The 18,129-nt window shown below is 42.3% G+C and overlaps 2 protein-coding genes and 1 long non-coding RNA gene across 5 annotated transcripts in view; 2 read left to right on the top strand and 1 right to left on the bottom strand.

Moving 5' to 3' along the window:
- ZBED1 (zinc finger BED-type containing 1) overlaps window positions 1-18,129 on the top strand; it is a 54,426-nt gene that overhangs the window by 26,663 nt on the left and 9,634 nt on the right. The window contains exon 1 of one of the 3 annotated variants that reach the window (XM_050971711.1): window positions 15,905-16,052. The exons of 1 other annotated variant lie outside the window; for it this stretch is intronic. The gene's annotated coding sequence lies outside the window, so the exon portion shown is untranslated. Of the gene's footprint in view, window positions 1-15,904; window positions 16,053-16,103; window positions 16,731-18,129 lie in introns of those variants that run through there. One more of the 3 variants, XM_030234605.2, reaches the window with a different exon arrangement.
- LOC127059332 (uncharacterized) lies at window positions 999-14,117 on the bottom strand. Its single transcript, XR_007777029.1, has 3 exons — window positions 13,168-14,117; window positions 5,930-11,778; window positions 999-5,528 (listed from the first exon to the last, which is right to left on the bottom strand). It is a non-coding gene; the product is annotated as an uncharacterized LOC127059332 (long non-coding RNA).
- Window positions 15,941-18,129, top strand: part of DHRSX (dehydrogenase/reductase X-linked) — a 161,838-nt gene continuing 159,649 nt past the window's right edge. The window contains 3 exon segments of the mRNA XM_050971809.1: window positions 15,941-16,052; window positions 16,681-16,695; window positions 16,698-16,730. Of these exon segments, the coding sequence (XP_050827766.1) occupies window positions 15,941-16,052; window positions 16,681-16,695; window positions 16,698-16,730 (160 nt within the window).

The raw sequence follows: 18,129 nt of genomic DNA on the forward strand, positions 1-18,129 counted from the left end.
CTGCACTAGCTCAGCAGAAGCAGACTGGAGGAAAAGGGATCTGGTGCTCCAGGGGTTTTTACTTTGGACCAAGTCCATGGCATGGCCTGAACACCTGCACACCCAGGAGTGTCTCATGAAGGGCCCCTTCTTCTGGAGCCCAGATGCCTCCAGGGTGCAAGCCAGGCAGGCTGCTGGGACAGGCAGGAGCTGCCTCAAGAAGAGTGTGCCTTGATCTGAATTAGCAGACTACTGCAGGTGTACCTGCACTCCCACAGACATCAATTTTGTGGTCAGAAATAGACATAAAAGTTGAGGTTATGCACAGCACTTTAGCTGGCCAATCTCTTCTGTGAACTGATGCATTGAGCTGTTTTTCCAGAAGCATGACATTCTGAAACCCAGTCTAAAACCCAGGGCTACACTGCTTCTAAAAGTAGCTCTCCTCTGAAATGCACATCTCTCTTTGTCCATCATTTTATCTGCTTACTTGCCTTGCCTAATGTGCATCCTATGAGGATTCAGTTTTTCACATTAGTCCTAAGATGTGCAGGTTTCCTTATAGGCATTGAAAGAAAAATAAATTGAAAAAAAAATTTCACATATACTAGTAAAATTGCTTTATCATTATCATATTTAATGTTTTATCATCATATAAGAAAAAAATGAAAGGAAGGAAGGAAACAAGAAGGAAAGACAGACTTCATGATCAGGATATTGTCAAAGAGAAGTGGAACTGGAAGGTGTCAAAACTTAGCTAGCATGCAGACATTCCCACAGTGATTAAAATCTCCTCCACAACGTTCTTGTTCAACATCAAAATACTCTGTTTTGTGAGTTGAAAGAGTTAAATTTTCCCACTCCTTTCATGTTTACTTTGTAATTGTATTGGAATAATGAATTAAATGCTATGTTTCTACTAAATGCTGCAGATACTAACAAACCTAGGGCAGTGTTTTGACAGTATCTATATGGAATACCTAAAAATCATAATTTTTAGAATTTTTCACTGAGAAGAATTTGATTTTTTAAAATTTTGATTCAGCATGAAAACCAATGTTGAAATATTAATGTTTCCCCAACCATGGAAATTCTTACTGGTAGTAATTATAATTATCCTAAATACTTCTGGGTTTTAAGCCAAATAGAGCAATAGCAGATAAAATATGCTGGCCTACATGTTGTAATCTAATGAAATTCACATTTTATGCTTTTTATTTGAGCAATTTTCCCTAATTTTTATTTTCTCACTGTGTATGCAACTTTTGCAAGACACATTTATTCTAAAATAGCTGTTAGTCATTTAAATCTTTTACTCTATTGTTTCTAACATCAGACATTTCAGCAATGGGCTCTTAGCAAAGCATAAAATGTCTTTGACTTTTTATGACAACATTTGTTTGATTTGTTCCCTTCTTGCTTAGGTTATGAAATTAGAGAAGAATAGGCTATTGATAACCAAAGAAAAATACATATGCAAAGTTTAGGATTTTTCCAGTAAACCACACAAGTATGTCTCATTTTTTTTTTTTTTTTTGTTTACTAGACTTCTTTTCTTAGGTATTGCCTCTTTTTTTATGACTGTGTCTAGAGATACTCATATCCCCAGGTGAGACCTGAGAGGATTTAAGGGGAAGAACACACCATCTGGAACATATTTTCACTTTATACATTTACAGCATGATTTAGCTGTACCTATCAGCTCTGCAGCTTGGCTTGGGCTGTGCAAGTTGACTGGTGTTTTTCTAGCTGCTGTCCCATAGGATTTATGGTTCTGCAGTCCAAATCCACCTTCCAGATCCCTGCAATCTCACTGACAATTCATGATGTTGTATGAGGTTAGTTGAAGATATCATTTGCAGTTATGTGGAATCATGTGATGCCTTTATTTCCCTTTTTTTTTTTTTTTTTTTTTTTTTTTTTTTTTCTTTTTTTTTTCTTTTTTTAACCTAGGGTCACCTGCTGGAGCAAAATCATGGCTTAATTACAGAGGCCTTTTGGTCAGTAAATAAATTTGAGACTCAAAGGCAGTGTTGCAGTGATTAGTAATAAAGCAGAAGAGTCACAGTTTGGATAACAGATTTTCTACAGCATTTACAGTTTAAATTTCAGTAATCACTGGTTTCTTTCCACTGTTGGGAAACCAACCCCAAAAGCACACTGGCCATTCTTAAGGCTGAAAAAGCCCCCATGGATTTAGAAGATGAAGAATTGGTTTTTGGCTTGCTCAAAGAGACTACTGGAGACCTACTACAAGTCCTTTTTGTTAGGACTGATGCAGGGAAACATTTTGGGTTGGAAGGTCATTCTGGCAGCTGCTTTATTTTTTGTTTGTCATCTGTTTTTACAGACCTGAAAAAGTGCTGGGTATTTCCAGCCAGCCCTCCCTCCCTATCCTCCTTTCTATAGTATTCTTGAATATTCTGTGCAGCTCTCCCCTTTCATTTTGCAGCTGGGTGTCATGTCCAAAGAGAATCAAAGCCTACTGAGATGTGATCCATGGACTTGCTGGGCTTTGATTCTTGCCCTTCATGCATTATCAGAGAAAATTCTCAGGCTAAGGAATTTATATAACTGTTGAAAAGATACTAACAGCTGCAAATTGGCTTTTCCTGGCCATAGAAACATAGAATCACATTGAACATTTCCAAGGACCATGACTAGCACTAGTCCTGGAGATAGCTGGCAATATGGACTATAAGACCATGCAGCCTCTTTCTCCTTCCTCAAGCTGGGCTGTGTCCCCTGGGATTTTGTCATTCTGTGACAGAGAAAGTGACAGGTGAAGTTGAAACTTTATTTTAAACCTTTAACTTCTCATGTCACTTGACTATACCCTTGAAGGAAAGTGATTTATGATACTGGCTTTGCCTTCCTTACTCTACTACGAGATGAAGTCATGCCTGACAGGGATATCCATCTTCATTGCTGATATTTTGATTGGAATTGGTGGGTGCTAAAGATGCAGGAGACAGTGACTGTGCCTTTCAAAATATTAGGAGGTGAAGAAATATGCTTGAGGAGCTGGCACATTATCAGAGGGGGAAAAATAATTCCAAAAAAAGAAATCTCTGTTTGAAAACCAGTGTTTGTTTGCTGACTCTACTAATTTGTCCATAGAGGTTTTGTCATGTAATTGTTACTGATCTTAACAGATACATTTCTTTCTAGGCTCACAACAGGTCTTATTTCTTAATTTGAATATTTTCAATTGGTTTATTCCATAGGCAAATAAAAAAGGACACTGAAAAATAGGCAAAGCCTAAGATTTTGCAAATACATCACAAAATACAGGAGGATTTCTTCAGCTTACAAGACTGCTGGAACCGGGTGGCAACTGGGAGTGCTTGGTATTCGGGTAGTGACCCTCCTCCCTCAACAGCCAGATCCTCAGAAGAGTCACAGCAGTGAGACATGAGAGCGTGGGTTTGGGCTTCTCTGTAGAAAGGTCAGAGGCAGCAGCCTCAAGCTGCAAGTGCAGGTACAAGGCAACAAAGAAAAATAAACAGAAGCTTTGCAGAGATTGGACTGAAGGAAGAAAACAATATAATAAATAAATGTAACACACTTTTTTCTCATTTTCAAACTCTGTCTAGGAGGGCTGGTAAATAAAACTAGTCAATCTGTGGAGTGATTCCTAGACAAGAAAACAAGTTAATGTGCAGCAGAGTGTAGAGCTGGTGTTCACCATCTCTACCTGCTCGTTTGTTTTCCCCTGAAACAAATATTTCCTATCATCACCAATGATAATTTCTGGAGACACTGGACAGAGGTGATAAAATCATTCCACACTTCAAATGCATGTGGTTTTTAGTTACCAATAATTTATGTTAGTTTTTTACTGGTGGCTACAAGTTATCAAGAAATGTATCTTCTGGGTAGTGAAACCTGCCCTCCTCTTGTAAATGCAGAACAAACCTGAGAGAGAACAAACCTGAGTAGTCTGACACTGATACATAGTAAATGCAATTGAAGGTAATATGATTTCTATTTGCAGGCACAGTGCTAATACTGAAAGAAGAGCAAAGTTCCCTTTTGTGCAGGGGGCCTTAATGCACCAAAAACCACCTCCTGAGCACTCAAAATTATGTACTTCTTGTCCCTCTCTAAAGGTGTGGGTGAATTTCAGTCAAAGGACACAAACTAGCCACATAAAATCACATTCGGTCGTTTTTATTTTCTACTGGAATCATTGCAGTTTGTATAAATGCAAACTGGTTGGTCTGGGAGCAAAAAACACCCAACCAACAACCAAGCTTAAGTATGGGTACTAAGTGGGCCCATCATCCAGTGCAATGATCAGAAAAATGGCTTGAAGTTATTAAGGGAAAATCTTTGAAACTATCAGTCTAGGGCATAGTAAAAAGCCCAAAGATACTAGATTGCAGTAGATTGGTCTGTATAAGCAAGAAAATAGCAGGGAACACATCAGATTCTTGACATATGGAAAATAACGTTTTTTTTCCCCTGGGAAAAAACCTGAAGCATCTATGCATACACTCAACAGGTGTGTTTATTTTCACGTATGATATAGTTAGCAGCTTGTGTATCAATGTGTTCATCAAGTGTTTGCTTTTAGAAAATGATATTGATTGGAGTTTTTTGTCTTTTTAGAAAACCCATTGCAATACATACTGTGAGCATAGGGAATGACACAGCAAAAACAAGAGAGAAGCAATCAGCATGGTTTCCCCCCCCCCAGCAGGAATAAATCATTATAACTATAAATCACACAAGTTATTACAGGGCTCAAACAGCCCTGAAAATTCCAAGTAGCAGAAGCAGATAATTAAAGAGGAAAAGTTGAGACCAAGCCTTCTATTTAAACTGTTTCAAGAACTCAGTGCAAATACTTTTTTTCCTTTCTTTTCTCACTCTCTCTTTTCCTTTTAAGTGGCAAACAAATGTAATTGGAAAAACAAGGTGCACCAAAAATATTACTTACAAATTGTCCTCAGCAGCATAATGGCCTAATTGGTGAAGGGGTGATGCAGCCCCAGAGGATGGAGAATGGCACAGATGGAGAGCAGTTGTGTGTGCTGATGAGAGGGCAGATGCTCTCAAAGGCATTTTGCAGCATCAGATATCCTGGCTCATCTTCATCGTCGGTACTGATCTCATCACTCCCAGCATGTGAAGAGATTTCACCCTCTAATGCCAGGCTGCATGGCTGTAATGAGGTGCATCAGTGCTGGAGACACCATGGGAGCCCGGGAGCAGAATTTTAGGAAAACATCCAGAGCAGTTGTCATCTGTATTTTCATGTGACCTTGCAGTTCAAAATAGGGTAGACAGCAGCCTGGCATGACTAGCTGATTCTCTGCAGGCCTTAACAAGAACATCCCTTGTCGGTGGTTCACTTATTACTCATCCCTTAGTCTCTGCCTAGTTTACACTTGCAGTTTTGCTCTATAGATATATGAAATACTCTTTATATCAACACCTCTTTCCATGTTATAGTCTCAGTTACAGTATACACTCCATTGTACAGTTTGAACAGGGGATGTCTAAAAAGAAGTTGACAGATTGTGTTGAATTGTGAATTCCCTCTGAAGAGACAGAGAAGACCTTTTACAGTAAACAGGAAATGAGTAAGACAAAAAAGCAGTTTATGAAATAAATTGTTTAAAGATAGACTGAGAATTTTTCTTTCCTGCCTTGTACAAAAGTAAAGGGCTATGCAATGAAATCAGAAGGTGGTAAATTCTAAAATATTAAAATATTTTGTGATATATATATTATATATATATAATCATATAAATAAAATGCAGCAGACCTAGAAGAGACAATAAAACTGAAAAATATTTTTGAGGATCACCTACATATCAAATACATATAAAGAGACATACGGAAACAGGAAGAAAAAAAAAGGAAATAAAATCTTCAGAATCTTAGCATAACAACCATTACTAAATAGCAGTATGACAGGTAGAGAAGGAAAGTAGATTACCACGTTGGAGGTTGTTTGCTGAGAAGATTTTAAACTTCCTCTGAGATACCTGATCCAGGCTGCTGTAACAGATATATACAAATCTGTGCTGATTTTCCATCTCATCCAGTGTGGCTCTTCAGTGCCTGATCCTGTCCCTGAACTGCAGATCATGCATTCTTCCATGTGCATTTCTGAAGTTGAGTAAAATTTTTTTTCATAATATCATGATTTAAACTAACTTTTTTGGTTAGCAGCAGGAACAGTTAATAATTAAATAGAGAAAAAAAATCAACTTGCAGGTAAAAAAGAGGCCATTTTTTTGAGTCTGATTACGGGCAAATTTGTGCACTTTTCTGTAAAAAAACTGTATTTTGATGAAGCAGTTCACTTCATACTCTCCCTATCAGTTCAACAACAAGAAAGACAGAACCAGATCCTTGACTGCTATTAATGACATATTGTAAACAGTTTGTTGCAAAACAAGGGCGTAATTGATGTCATGACAAACAAAAAGCAAGGGAAGCCAGATATGAAATTTTGGCTTCTCCTTGAGAAAAAAATCAAAAACAACCTAATAAACCAACTAAAACATAGTGAATTGGCTGTTAATAGTCTCATAATTAAGAAGCAAAACCCCAATAAAAGGCAAGCTGGCCAGAAGTGAAATAGGTGCAAGACCCAACATGCAAGTTGCAGGAAACCCCCTTGGTTTTGCAATTAGAAACCCAGCTATTGAAACTATGAGCATAAAGCCATTCATCCTGTACATAAGGTATGGTTTTTGTTGCTTCTGCTTTAATCTGAAACAGTAGTAAAGGCTTCTGGAGTTATACTTTTGATGGATAAAAACTTGTTTGCTATGGCTTGCATCTTCACTATATGACTATCAGGAGAATTTGGACTCCATCACTAGTTTTTTTGTAGCTAGTCAGTGTTATAACCAATACAACTCCTTCATTCAAAGTAGTAACAATGCTGTAATGTGATTTATATACAAAAATCCCTACTCTTTTGAGTAAAGAAGTTTCAGCATAAACCAACACCTTTAAACACTTCTCTATTCACTCCTGGGTACAGAAAATGCCATCCACCTTCCACAGGCTTAATACAATTTGAAAATGTTATTTTACTCTCTGTACGCATAAATGTGCACATAATTTACAATGTATATGTATATACATTTTTTTATTACTAAAGTAGTCTAAACTCACTTTAGTAATCTAGACTTCAGATAAATCTGCTTTGAAGTGAAGTCAGGGGGTAGGGAAAACATCTTCTAGCTGGGATTATGGAATAAAATGCTCTGTATTGCTAAAGCAGCTTATCCTATACTTATCAATTAACAGTTAGAGTGACAGTTCTGACTGGGTGATGGTATTTTTGCAAGTTTCTAGAAAACAAATAGCCTGGTTTTAAGAAGTAGGTTTATAGATTGCAAGTCATCTCTTTAATTGTTGGTTGGTTTGGATTAAGGCCTTTTACTTGATGAAAAAATTCTTGTTGTAAAACTGTTTTAAAAGCTTCTTATACATGTAAAATACCCATGTCATTTTATAATACAATGGTGGTACTTAAATACATGCTTTTAAACGTACAAACACACATAAAAAATCCCCAAACTCAGACACTAAGAATTTAACATATATACAAGCAGCAATAGCTGAGTCCTTTAGGTTAGGCTTATTGTCATTAAATACTGAATGTAAATGGCTGATATTACTGAAACAGCAGCAGATTAGAAAGTAATATGAAACCAAGACTAATCCAGAATCTGAAATGCATCATTTCTAACAAGTGCACTTCATGGGAATCTGAATTTCATCTATCAGGCTCAAGCAATTTCAGCTCTTAGGGAAGCCAGAGGACTAAGAATTACCCACTTGGTTACATATTTGAGAATATCTAGTGAGAGATTTTAAAAAATGGCCAATGTTTCATTCTGTACTGTCTCAGCAGACTGAGATGTGATGATGATGTTGAATTAAACTGCCATCTTAATAGACTTTAAAATTAAATTATCATAAGTAATGGATTACATATAATCAAAATAGTTTATGACCTCTAAAAAATATGAAGACTAATATCATATATAAAATTGGAATCAGACATAGAATCATAAAATATTTCAAGTTGGAAGGGCCTGAAAGTATTATTGATTGCAGGTCCCTGCTCCTCGCAGGACTGCCCAAAAATAAACCATGTGACTAAGAGCATTGTCCACATGCTCCCTGAACTCTGGCAGGCTTGATGCCATGACTACTTCCCTGGGGAGCATGTTCCAGTGATCAATCAAAACTGAAAATGTGTTCTTAACAGCTGTCAGGATGAGCCTTTGGCTTTTTCCATCCTTTAAATTATTTTTATAAGCAGAATGAATTTTCTTTGATAATTTCTAGGACATACATTCTAGGGGGTCAAACTACAATTCTGGAACATTTGGCACTTCCTCACAGACAAATATTGGAGAAAGTGCAAGGTGTAAACCCTGCTGAATCTTCTCTGCAGTTGTTCTTAAGGCAATTCAGCATTGATCACACTTTGATTTGCTTTTATGCTGAGAAAAATGAGATGAAGAATAAAAAATAAAGCTCAGTGTTTACCGAGACTTGGATCATCCCAAGGACAAGGAATGAGAAATGTCTCCTCAGCCATCAAATGTCTCCTCTTACCTTGTCTATGCCATATGTGAATTTGTCCTCAAGAATAGCAGGAGTTATTTATTCTTTTGTTTAACTTTTCCCTTCAAATTTAAAATGTTGAGTCTGTAATTTCTTGGCCATGTGAGCTTTTCACACAGTTCCTCTGTGTTTGGTAAATTAATGTAATGCTATAGAATAGCCGAAGCCCAAACCAGCACTGCACGAGCCAAACATAAACAAGTTATATAACACTGCAATCATTCAGTTATTAAAGTGGAAAATTCAAGGCATATGTAATCTTTTTGGACAACTGACAGGCAGGTGTGATCAAGAGAACAGAGAATCCAGTGATTGCAGGCAGATAGAGAGACAGGTTTGTCTGGGTGATTAGAAAGTAAAGTGAGATGGAATTGGGAAAAATGGGAGAGAGCATTGGCTGTCCCAGGACAAGAAGTAACAGTGCAGAGATTGCTGAAAGGGTTAGAGGAACAAGCCGCAGCAGTAATAAGTGTCTAGGGAGATTAGGGAGACAGGACCCATTGACAAAGAGAAGTGCAAAGCCTCTGTGCCAGAGGGAAGGGATAAAAAGAAGGGGAAAGTGGGCTTAAAGAACTGCCAGACCATTTCCTACTCTCAATAACCCCCAGTGTATTTGATATAGAAGGGAGAAAGATAACATCGGGCCCTGCACATGTCGCAGCTCGGGACATGTTTGTGTTTTCATCTCTCAGCATACCTCTGCCAGGGGTCAGGGAGGGGCAGCTGCCCCTCACCCCACCACTGCTACAAGATAGATGATTTTACTGCACCAGGCTTTTCAGCTCCACTTGCTTTCAAACATCCTCACCCTATGGATCAGAAGGCTGCCCATCTTCATCCTTCCCACTGCATGACATGATCTCAGTCAGCAGTGAGCTGGAACATTTTTTAGCAAAGTTAAACCAAAGTGAACCAACCTCTATGCTTTCTCACAGTTCCTATCTTCTGTCACCTGCATGTCTTCCTTTGCATCATGTTTTGGCCTGATCTTCCCTCCAGCTTGTTTTACACATCTCTTTACCCATCACTGCATTTGCTCTCTCATATGCCACTGTCTTAGAGACAGGCAGATGGAAACACCCAGTCAGTCTTTAAAAACATCAACAGAAACAAGAGATGCTTTTCCCCTTCTTGGGGGAGCACTGGGGTCAGAATCTGTCCCCAAGGAGCCAAATGCAAAAGCAGTGTGGGTCCTAAAGACAACATGTAAGAATACAATCTAAGAAATCAATTGTCAATTGTTGAAGTCAATTGTTGAAACAGGAATACACATGGAAAAGTATCTTCATACTGAAGTGAGGCACACATAGACAGACTGGGGTAACTTCAAGCTGTATGAAAAACTCACAAAAGGTAAGAATTGCCCTATTCTGGCAGCAGCAGGTGCCTCCACTGACTGTCTAAAACATCAGTCACAGCCCCAACCTCACATGCATGTGCATGGAGCACAGTCCTTGCCTCTTTGGCTAATTCTGTCCAACTCTGAAGATCTTGACATTCAAACTCCATCTCTCAGCTTCCTTGACCTGGTCACCCATCTATTATCAGTGGGAGGACACCTTGCTTTGTGGCATGGAGTCACCTGCTTATCTATAGCTGATATGACCAAAACCAAGACTCTCATGTCCTCAAAGGATTCAATCCCACTGCTTCCTGAAGCTGACTGACCAGCTGCAACAGCAGTGAGTGTAGTCTTCAGGGAAGTGCCCACAAGCAGCACAGATGAGACCAGTGCACTCTGCTTTCAAACCTTCAATACCAACAGTAGCAGTGCTGTGATAGTCCTGTTTGGGTAACGGGATGGGCAGGATTACATGTACCTGAAAGCTGGTCTGCTACGTTCTCCCCACAAACCTTGCCTTGAGCAATACTATTTTATGTGGCATTCAAGTATTTTTGCAAGCAGATGCAACAAAAATACAGGTGCAGATCAGCTCACAATGGCCAGTTTTTGAGTGGTGATTCTGCTTTATTATTTCCTTCATATTAGAATGGTGCTAGGCACACTTTTGATGAAAGATGTGTTTGTCTTACAGTATTGCTAAGGAAGAGATCAAAGACACATGGCAGACCTGGGTGTCATGGAAAACTCTTGCTTTGCAGCATAATAACCTTTCTGTCCATTTGCTGAACCCTAACAAAATACTCTTAGCTATGGGTTGGGCAGTGTTACTTAGGGAATTCCACAAGTGCTTGCAGACATCCCTATACAAACACTGAAATAATCACATGGCAATTATTGACACTGGATATTTTTTAACACAAATGAACTGTCAACAAAGCCATTTCTATAGTGGGCATAATTAATCTTTTTTCTATTTAATAGAATTATTTTCTTGGTCTTGGAATATTGCCAGAACACTCTGCTTGTTTAAATGTCTGAAATTCCTCTGCTCCTCTCCTGTCCTGACTAACAGAAACACCATGCCATTATAATGCAACAGCTTTTCCCTTACCCTATCTGAGGCATTAAGGAATGTATTAGCCAGAGTTGGATATTCAATGGAACCTTGACACCCTGTTCTTCTTTTGCTGTGATTTTCTGACGAAAATCAATTCCGTTGTTTCACTCTCTGCAGGGTTTTGTTTCTATTCTTCTGTTCTACATATATGCTGGTTCTTATCCCCTGTGTGCTTATCATCCCTTTTGCACAGGATTTTGTCAAAGTGGTTTTGAAACTTCATGTATGTTAATCAATCAGTTAATCTACTTACAGACATTTTCCAATAAATTCAGGAATTACATAAGAACTGATTTCCACTGCTGAAATTATGCTGGTTACATCTAGAATTTCCATATGACTTCTTCTTTCAGGCAAGTCAAGTTGCCATGTACAGTGTGAAGCCTGTTAATAACCCTGCTCAATTCTAAATATATGTAGTATTTTAAGTGTTTTATGATAGAAGTTTTTAAGAAAAGCTTATGTATTTTTGTTAGCAGCTCACCTGCCTTATGTCTCCATGCAGGTTTTGTGGGTAAACATGTTTGGAGATTTTTTTAAAAATATTTTTATTTTTGTTATTGCTTTTTTTCTTCATACCTTCTTCTAAATCTTTGGCCTCTGAGTCTTGACTGAGAGGCAGGGGGGATGCTCAGAACTTACCTGATATGGAGAAGGCATGTGAGGGAAGTGGAATGCAAACCAGACCAAACTACTCATGCTTCAGGCTTTTCAGATCAGATAGATCCTGAAAGTGTGACAAACACTGAATACTTAGATGCACAAGTACAACAGTTGTTGCAGACATGATTGATTAAAAAAAAAACAAAAAAAAACCAAACAGCTCAGCAGGAACAATAAGCACACTATGCTTCTTGCATAATAGCTGAGTGGTTTGAGCATTTTGTGGAAGAGGGGAAATTGTCCCTTTTCCAAGACTCAACTGCACTTATCAGTCCATATTTTGTCCTGATCTTCTCTAGTCTAAAAAGCGTAGATTCTTCAGGGAATGTGGATTTGAACACTGTTGCCTCTTTCCTGTGAACTTTAATGCTGGGATAAAACCCCTCAGATTTCTTTCCTTTACTGTGTTCCTGGGGGTCACCTCCTTATAGCCACACTGGCAAGGGTAATTTTTTTCCCAATTAGACCATTTTCTTGAAAAGTGAAACACCTGAAAAAGGCTGAGAGGGACCAAAAGCCATCCCCATTCATGGGGCAATGCTGTAGCATGTTTCTGTTACACAGAAGGTCGATCTTAGAACAATCTACTGTCGATCTTCCCCAGTGTAACTGAAGAACAGTAAGTATGTCCCTTCAGACTGCCCACAGCAGAGGAGCCTGCTCTCAGTCCCTGGACTGTGAAGCTTCCAGACACTTCTCCCTTTGGGAAAGTTTCTTTCTAAGTAACTGACCCTTCTCAGGCTACTACGAAGGCTGCCTAAGAGCTTACTGCTCTGTACAGGCCTGCTATGCTCAAGTGCCTAATATTATGCAAGATGCCGTCTAGTTTGAGGGAACCTAAAATTACTCTTCTTGCATAGAGGAAGGGAAAAAAAAGGCATTTGTCAAAAAAAACCCAAACCAAAACAAAAAAGGCAGCCTGTCAAAATTGTCTGCAGGTGAAAAAACCCCTACCATGAATTCCAGATGTAATCCCAACTGACTGTTTCCCAGCACTGCCTATTACTGTGAGCAACTCCCAACTGAACCTGAAAGCTCCTCAGGCATTTAACTATATTCACCCACACATGTTAAGGAGATCCTGTTCTGGGGAGATAGGCACTTATCTCTTGCCTCAAGTCCCAATACAATCCAGCTTAGGAAGACAGGCATTTAAATCCCCTTTAGAAGCCTAAAAATTAGCAGCAGTCAGAATTATGTCTGGCTTTTTCTGACATGGGCCATCAGCTTCCACATAGGTGCATAAGGCTGAGAGCATGACTTGAGCTAAGCACAGGAGTGCAAGTGCGCATTTTACCATTAGAGAGGGACTGATGTGTCACTGACAGACTACCCCAACTACACCACCCTGCTTGAACAGAAATGATCAACCTCTCCTAATGTGTGGGGATACGAGGAGTTGTTGGCTCCAGTTCTCATCTCAAGAGAAGAAAAACAAGAGGAGCAAACTTACATGTGGAAAAGATGTGTCATACAGCAGACAAGAAAAGCAAAACATAACCTTGTAACTCTCCACCCTGCACCAGAGAGCATCTGGGCTGCTAGGCCAACCTTGGGTTTGCTTTTGTCTTCTCTGATGTGGCCCTGTGCCTCGTGTTCCAGGCTGCACGGGCACTCAGCTGCAGCACCTACCATCCACATACCCAATGGTTGCTGGTTATGCCATTCTGATGGGAAGTTGGAGCTCGGGGCTTAATTAGGTTCTAAAAACATCACCCACTTCCTTTCTTACAAGTTTTTGCATCTTTATGCAAAATGTGGGCAGAAGCACTGTGATCTCATGAACGTCAGTCCTGCAGTAGGGATAAAGAGGCTGGATCCTGTGTTGATGGAGTGGTAGGAATGTTTCAGATGAGTTTCCAAGAGGACATCAGTGCTCTAGCTGCAGGCTGGCTTTGCCCACTGGCACTGGGAGTTCAGTTGCAGACAGTAGAAAGAAGGAGGCACTCTAAGTGCCTCAAAGAAAGCTGTCATTTTCTGCAGGTCTTCAGAAGTGCCTCTCTTTGTGTCCTCTGCCCATACAGCAAAGCTGAGGAATTAGATTGCTCCTCTTGTCCCTTCCAGGGCTAAGCACCTAAAATTTCATTGAGATAATGATGCCTCAGTGAGGTATCTAAAGTAAATGGATGAGATTCCAGCCTGAATACTTGGGGCTTTGGAGTAAATGATTGCAAGAAAAACCAAAGTGACAATAATAAGATGCAAGCTGTTGAAAACTAAAGAAAAGAAAGTATTGATTAAAACAGAGATGTATTAGAAGACTATTTGAAAAGAATCAAACACTACAGCCTTTTGTAATTATTTTCATTCCTCCTCCATGCCCCATTAGCCTTTAGAAAAAAATAATTTAATATATTGTTGGAAAAATTTTTTATCATCTTTTCTGTGACACTCTACTCATGAACCATGGAGGGCTGAAAATCATTTGTAAGATGCTGAGAAAAAGTATTGGGTCCAATAAGACTGTAATGTTAACACATCAGTTTTCCCCCCACTTAGTCTAATTCTTTGGATAGCATTGTCTGAAAAAAGACAGAGAAGTATTTATTGCAGTAGCTTGAATATGCATCAATTGATTTTATTATACTAGAAAACCTGAGAAAGTATAGTTTATTTATATACAGATTGTGTAAATACACTGTAGGCAAGTTTCACAGTTTAATGTTGAAAGGGCTTTCATTAATGGTGTAGTTCTGAGAAAAGGATGTAAAGCAACATAAAAGAGTTGGGATTTGATTTTTACTGAGATAAGTTGAAAGAATAATTCACCTTTAGTAAATGTGTTTCTTCTTTCATGTTGTTTTATGTGTTGCTCTTTCTAGTACTCCATGCATGGTTGCAAAAAATATACATTAAGAATGAATCCCTCATTGATGTGACTTAATGATGTCTATAATTTATGTTTGCCTAATTCTCCGTGTTAATAAAAAAAATCACCAGAGATCCATAAAATTAAATGGTTGGTTTTGTCCTGGAGCAACTACACACTATGTTTTTACTTTAAGTGTATTTCTGACAGAAGACATTAAGTCAGTTCTGCTGAGTAATGTAATCTGATACTAAAAAAGTATGTTATAATACTATTATTTTTTAGAAAGTATAGAGTGGGGTTTTTTAAAAGGCTAGGAGACTGCATTTCAAATACACTTCCAGAACTTTGTATGGTTTCCCATCTTTCTCAGAGTAAAAAAGTTACCCAAAGATTTGAAACTGAATATATGGGCCAACGACTCCTATTGTGCAATGACTGATTTTGGTTTGTATCGATACTGAGGCTCAACTGCATTTTTGAAAACCCACCGGTTCTGTGAGTGAAAACCACGGCATCAGGACTAGGTGCCCTATTTCCTGTAGCTAAACCAGCCACCTACCACAAGAACTGGTAGGCAGGATCCGCTTCTCTGTCCCGAGTACCCAGACTAAGGCCGAGCACTGAAAACTGACAACACGATATAGCATGCGATATACCAGTTAGCACTGTAAGGAAAGTATTCGTCAGACAGGTGTAAAATTTCGGCTCCTGAGGTAGGAAAGCTCCGTACAGCCAGCTACATTTGGAGAAATCGGTACCTGCAACTGAGACCTCGAGAGGAGTGAGCCTGAGGGATGCCCGAGGTGAGAGGGGCCGTGCCCAGACCCGGCGACGCCGTGGGAGTCCGCAGCAGCCCCTCATTTGTGCCAGACTGAAGGGAAATGGTGAGACAACCCGATGAGCGCTTTCAGCCACAGGATCCTGAAGCGACGCCGTGTGCCGCACTCCGCCTAGGCACTGACTGGCTTGTAGCTGTTACAGATGTGGCAGCGAAGTCCCTGCGCCCCAACCCCGGCGGCCTCACCGGGCGGGCTGTCACGCCGCTACCGTCTCCCCCTCCCCCGCCGCACGCCGCCCCTCTTCGTCTCTCCCTGCCCAGCCGCTCGGGCGTTCCGGCGGGGGCCGAGCCGCCGCCTTGTCGCTGCTGCCGCCGCCGAGGCCGGTCCGCCCGCCGCCGCCCCTTCCCTTCCCTTCCCCCGCCACCGCACATGCCCAGAAGGGCGGGAGCCGCGGCGAGCCAGGGCGCTGCTGTGACAGCGGCGGCGCTTTCCCTTCCGTGGGTGGGTGGGGGCCGCGCCGCGCCCCCGGCCCGGCCTGGCCTGGCCCGGCGGAAACACTGCGCCGGCCGCCTGCTCGCCCAGTGCCTTCCCCGCCGCGCCCCGAGCCCGCTGCCGCCGCGGGGCGGGAGGCGGCCATGTCGCTATTGTCTGCGCTGGTGCCCTTGCTCCGGGTGTACTGCATCGGCCTCCGCGTCATCCTGCACCAGCTGCGCCGCCGCTTCCAGACGCGGTGCGCCCCGGCCTCAGGTGAGCACCGCAAACGGCGCCGCGGGGCGGGGCGGCTCCAGGCGGGGGGCGGCAGCCCCCGCCGCGGAGAGGGGAAAGTTTGCCGCGCCTCCCCCCACCCACCACGGCAGGCGGCAGTTCGGGGCCCTGGGGCCGAGACCGCGCGGCCCGGCCGGGAGCAGCCGGACAAGGAAGGGGAGAACAGGGCAGGGCATCCGCGACCTTGGCTGTAGCGTGGGGCGCTCGGGCCGTGCCGCATCCCCCGAAGCGGGGCAGGGGCTGAGGGACCGTGGCGGCCCCGGCACGGGCGCCGCCGCCGGACTCCTCCCCTGCTCCCCTTCGCCGGCCCAGCAGGACCCGCCGAGCTACCCGAGGGCAGCGGCCCCGGGGGGACTGCGACTGGCGAAGCGCCCTCGCCGCCCCCGCCGCACCCCGCCCTTGCTGCCGGCGCCAGGCCCCAGCCCCACCGCCCCGTCCGGCCCCCGGGCCGTGGCCGCCCCGGACACGGGGCGGGGCGGGGGGCCGGGCCGGGCCCGGGACGGGCGCCTGGCTGCACGCCGGCCTGACTTGTGGCCTCGGGAGGCGGTGTGGGGGTTCCGTGGTCCGGGGGTCCCCTCTTCTCTTCTTCCTCTCTTTGGCTCTCTGACAGTGTCTCCTGAGACCTCCTGAGCCGCGCCGGCGCTCCCTCCCTCCGCCCAGGTAGGTGCTTGGAAGGTGGGTAGCGGCGGGCAGCCTCCCCCGGCCCGGGCGCTCCTGCCGTCGCTACCCGCTGTGCCCCCACCCCACCGGGCCGCCCGGGACCGCCGCTTTCGGCTTCCCTGTCCCGGCTGCTCCAGGAGGGGAGCGTACCCGTGCTCCAAAAGCTTAGTATTTGATACCGGCTGACACTCGCTGACAGCCTTCGAGCTGTCAAGTGAGTGACACTTGTAGTTTTTTTCTAAGGGACTTCAGATTAGTCGTTAGTTTAAGAAGTTAGGTTTTTGCGCTTTTCTGATTTGGATCAACAGTGTGTTAAATTAGGGGAAACTTTGAGTTTATCAGAAAAAAACAGTGATCTGCTTGCATTACTCTTGAAGACTAAATTGTTTCTGAGTTTATAAACTTAGAGCAAACTATGAGTCCAGGCAAATGTGTAGGTTAGCATCAGAGCTGACCATACCTTGGTCATGAAGTCCATGCCTTTAACTTTCTCTCCTTATCAGCAAGTGAGCCTTTGTGGCGCTGTCGATAGTTTTAAGCAGAGGAACAATAAAAAAAGTAATATTGAGAGGGCCTAGTGTTTCAGTAAGGAATTCAGCCAGATGAGGATATTGGTATAGACAATATCTGAAGTACTGGGAAGGAGATGGAACAAGTACACCACACAACAGGAGCTTATTTGTTCATCTTATCACACGTCTCATCCTTGGGTAGTGTTTTGTGTGCTTTTTATTCATTCCTGATTCTTCTGCTGGGATTCCCTTCCTCATTCTCAGAAGGCAGCAATGAAACCCTCAAACAAATGAGAGGACCCTGGTGACAAAAAGGGCAGATGCGCATATGGTTGGAAGTCATCTGAGCATTTTTCTAGCATTAGCGTTTCTTGGCAGAGGAAATTTGGGTATTTTGCCTAGGGTGTGTAACACTTTCCAAATCTTTTTTTGAACCACAGAGAAACAGCATGACGAAAATGTGACCCAGTGTTTTGTTGCACTCTACTCTTTGCTGCTAGTGAAAAAATAAGCGTTGAATTTGGAAATGCTAGAGGAAGGCAATGAAGATCCAACCCAGGAAATGTCACTTACCTAAGTGGGACCAAGGCAGTTTTGACAGATGTGAAAAGTTTTCTCTGAGCCCTAACTTGTGATTTTTTTTTTCCAAGGACAAGTGGTTTCCTCCTCAGCTAGTTGTTTGCATGCAGTTCCCTCTTGGCAGTTACCTGCTGCCTTGCTTTCACTCCCTGTGTCCAGCCATTGCTTAAAGAACTGCTTCAACTTAACAACTGGAACCTTTTTACCCAGATGAACCTTAAACTTCAAAATAGTGATGCCAGTGTAACAAAAAGAATAGTGTTGTTAGAACAAGCTTGGATCAGTAAACTACAGTTTCTGTAAGAAAA

This window comes from Serinus canaria, chromosome 1 (genome assembly GCF_022539315.1).
Source record: "Serinus canaria isolate serCan28SL12 chromosome 1, serCan2020, whole genome shotgun sequence".
Classification (NCBI taxonomy): domain Eukaryota; kingdom Metazoa; phylum Chordata; class Aves; order Passeriformes; family Fringillidae; genus Serinus; species Serinus canaria.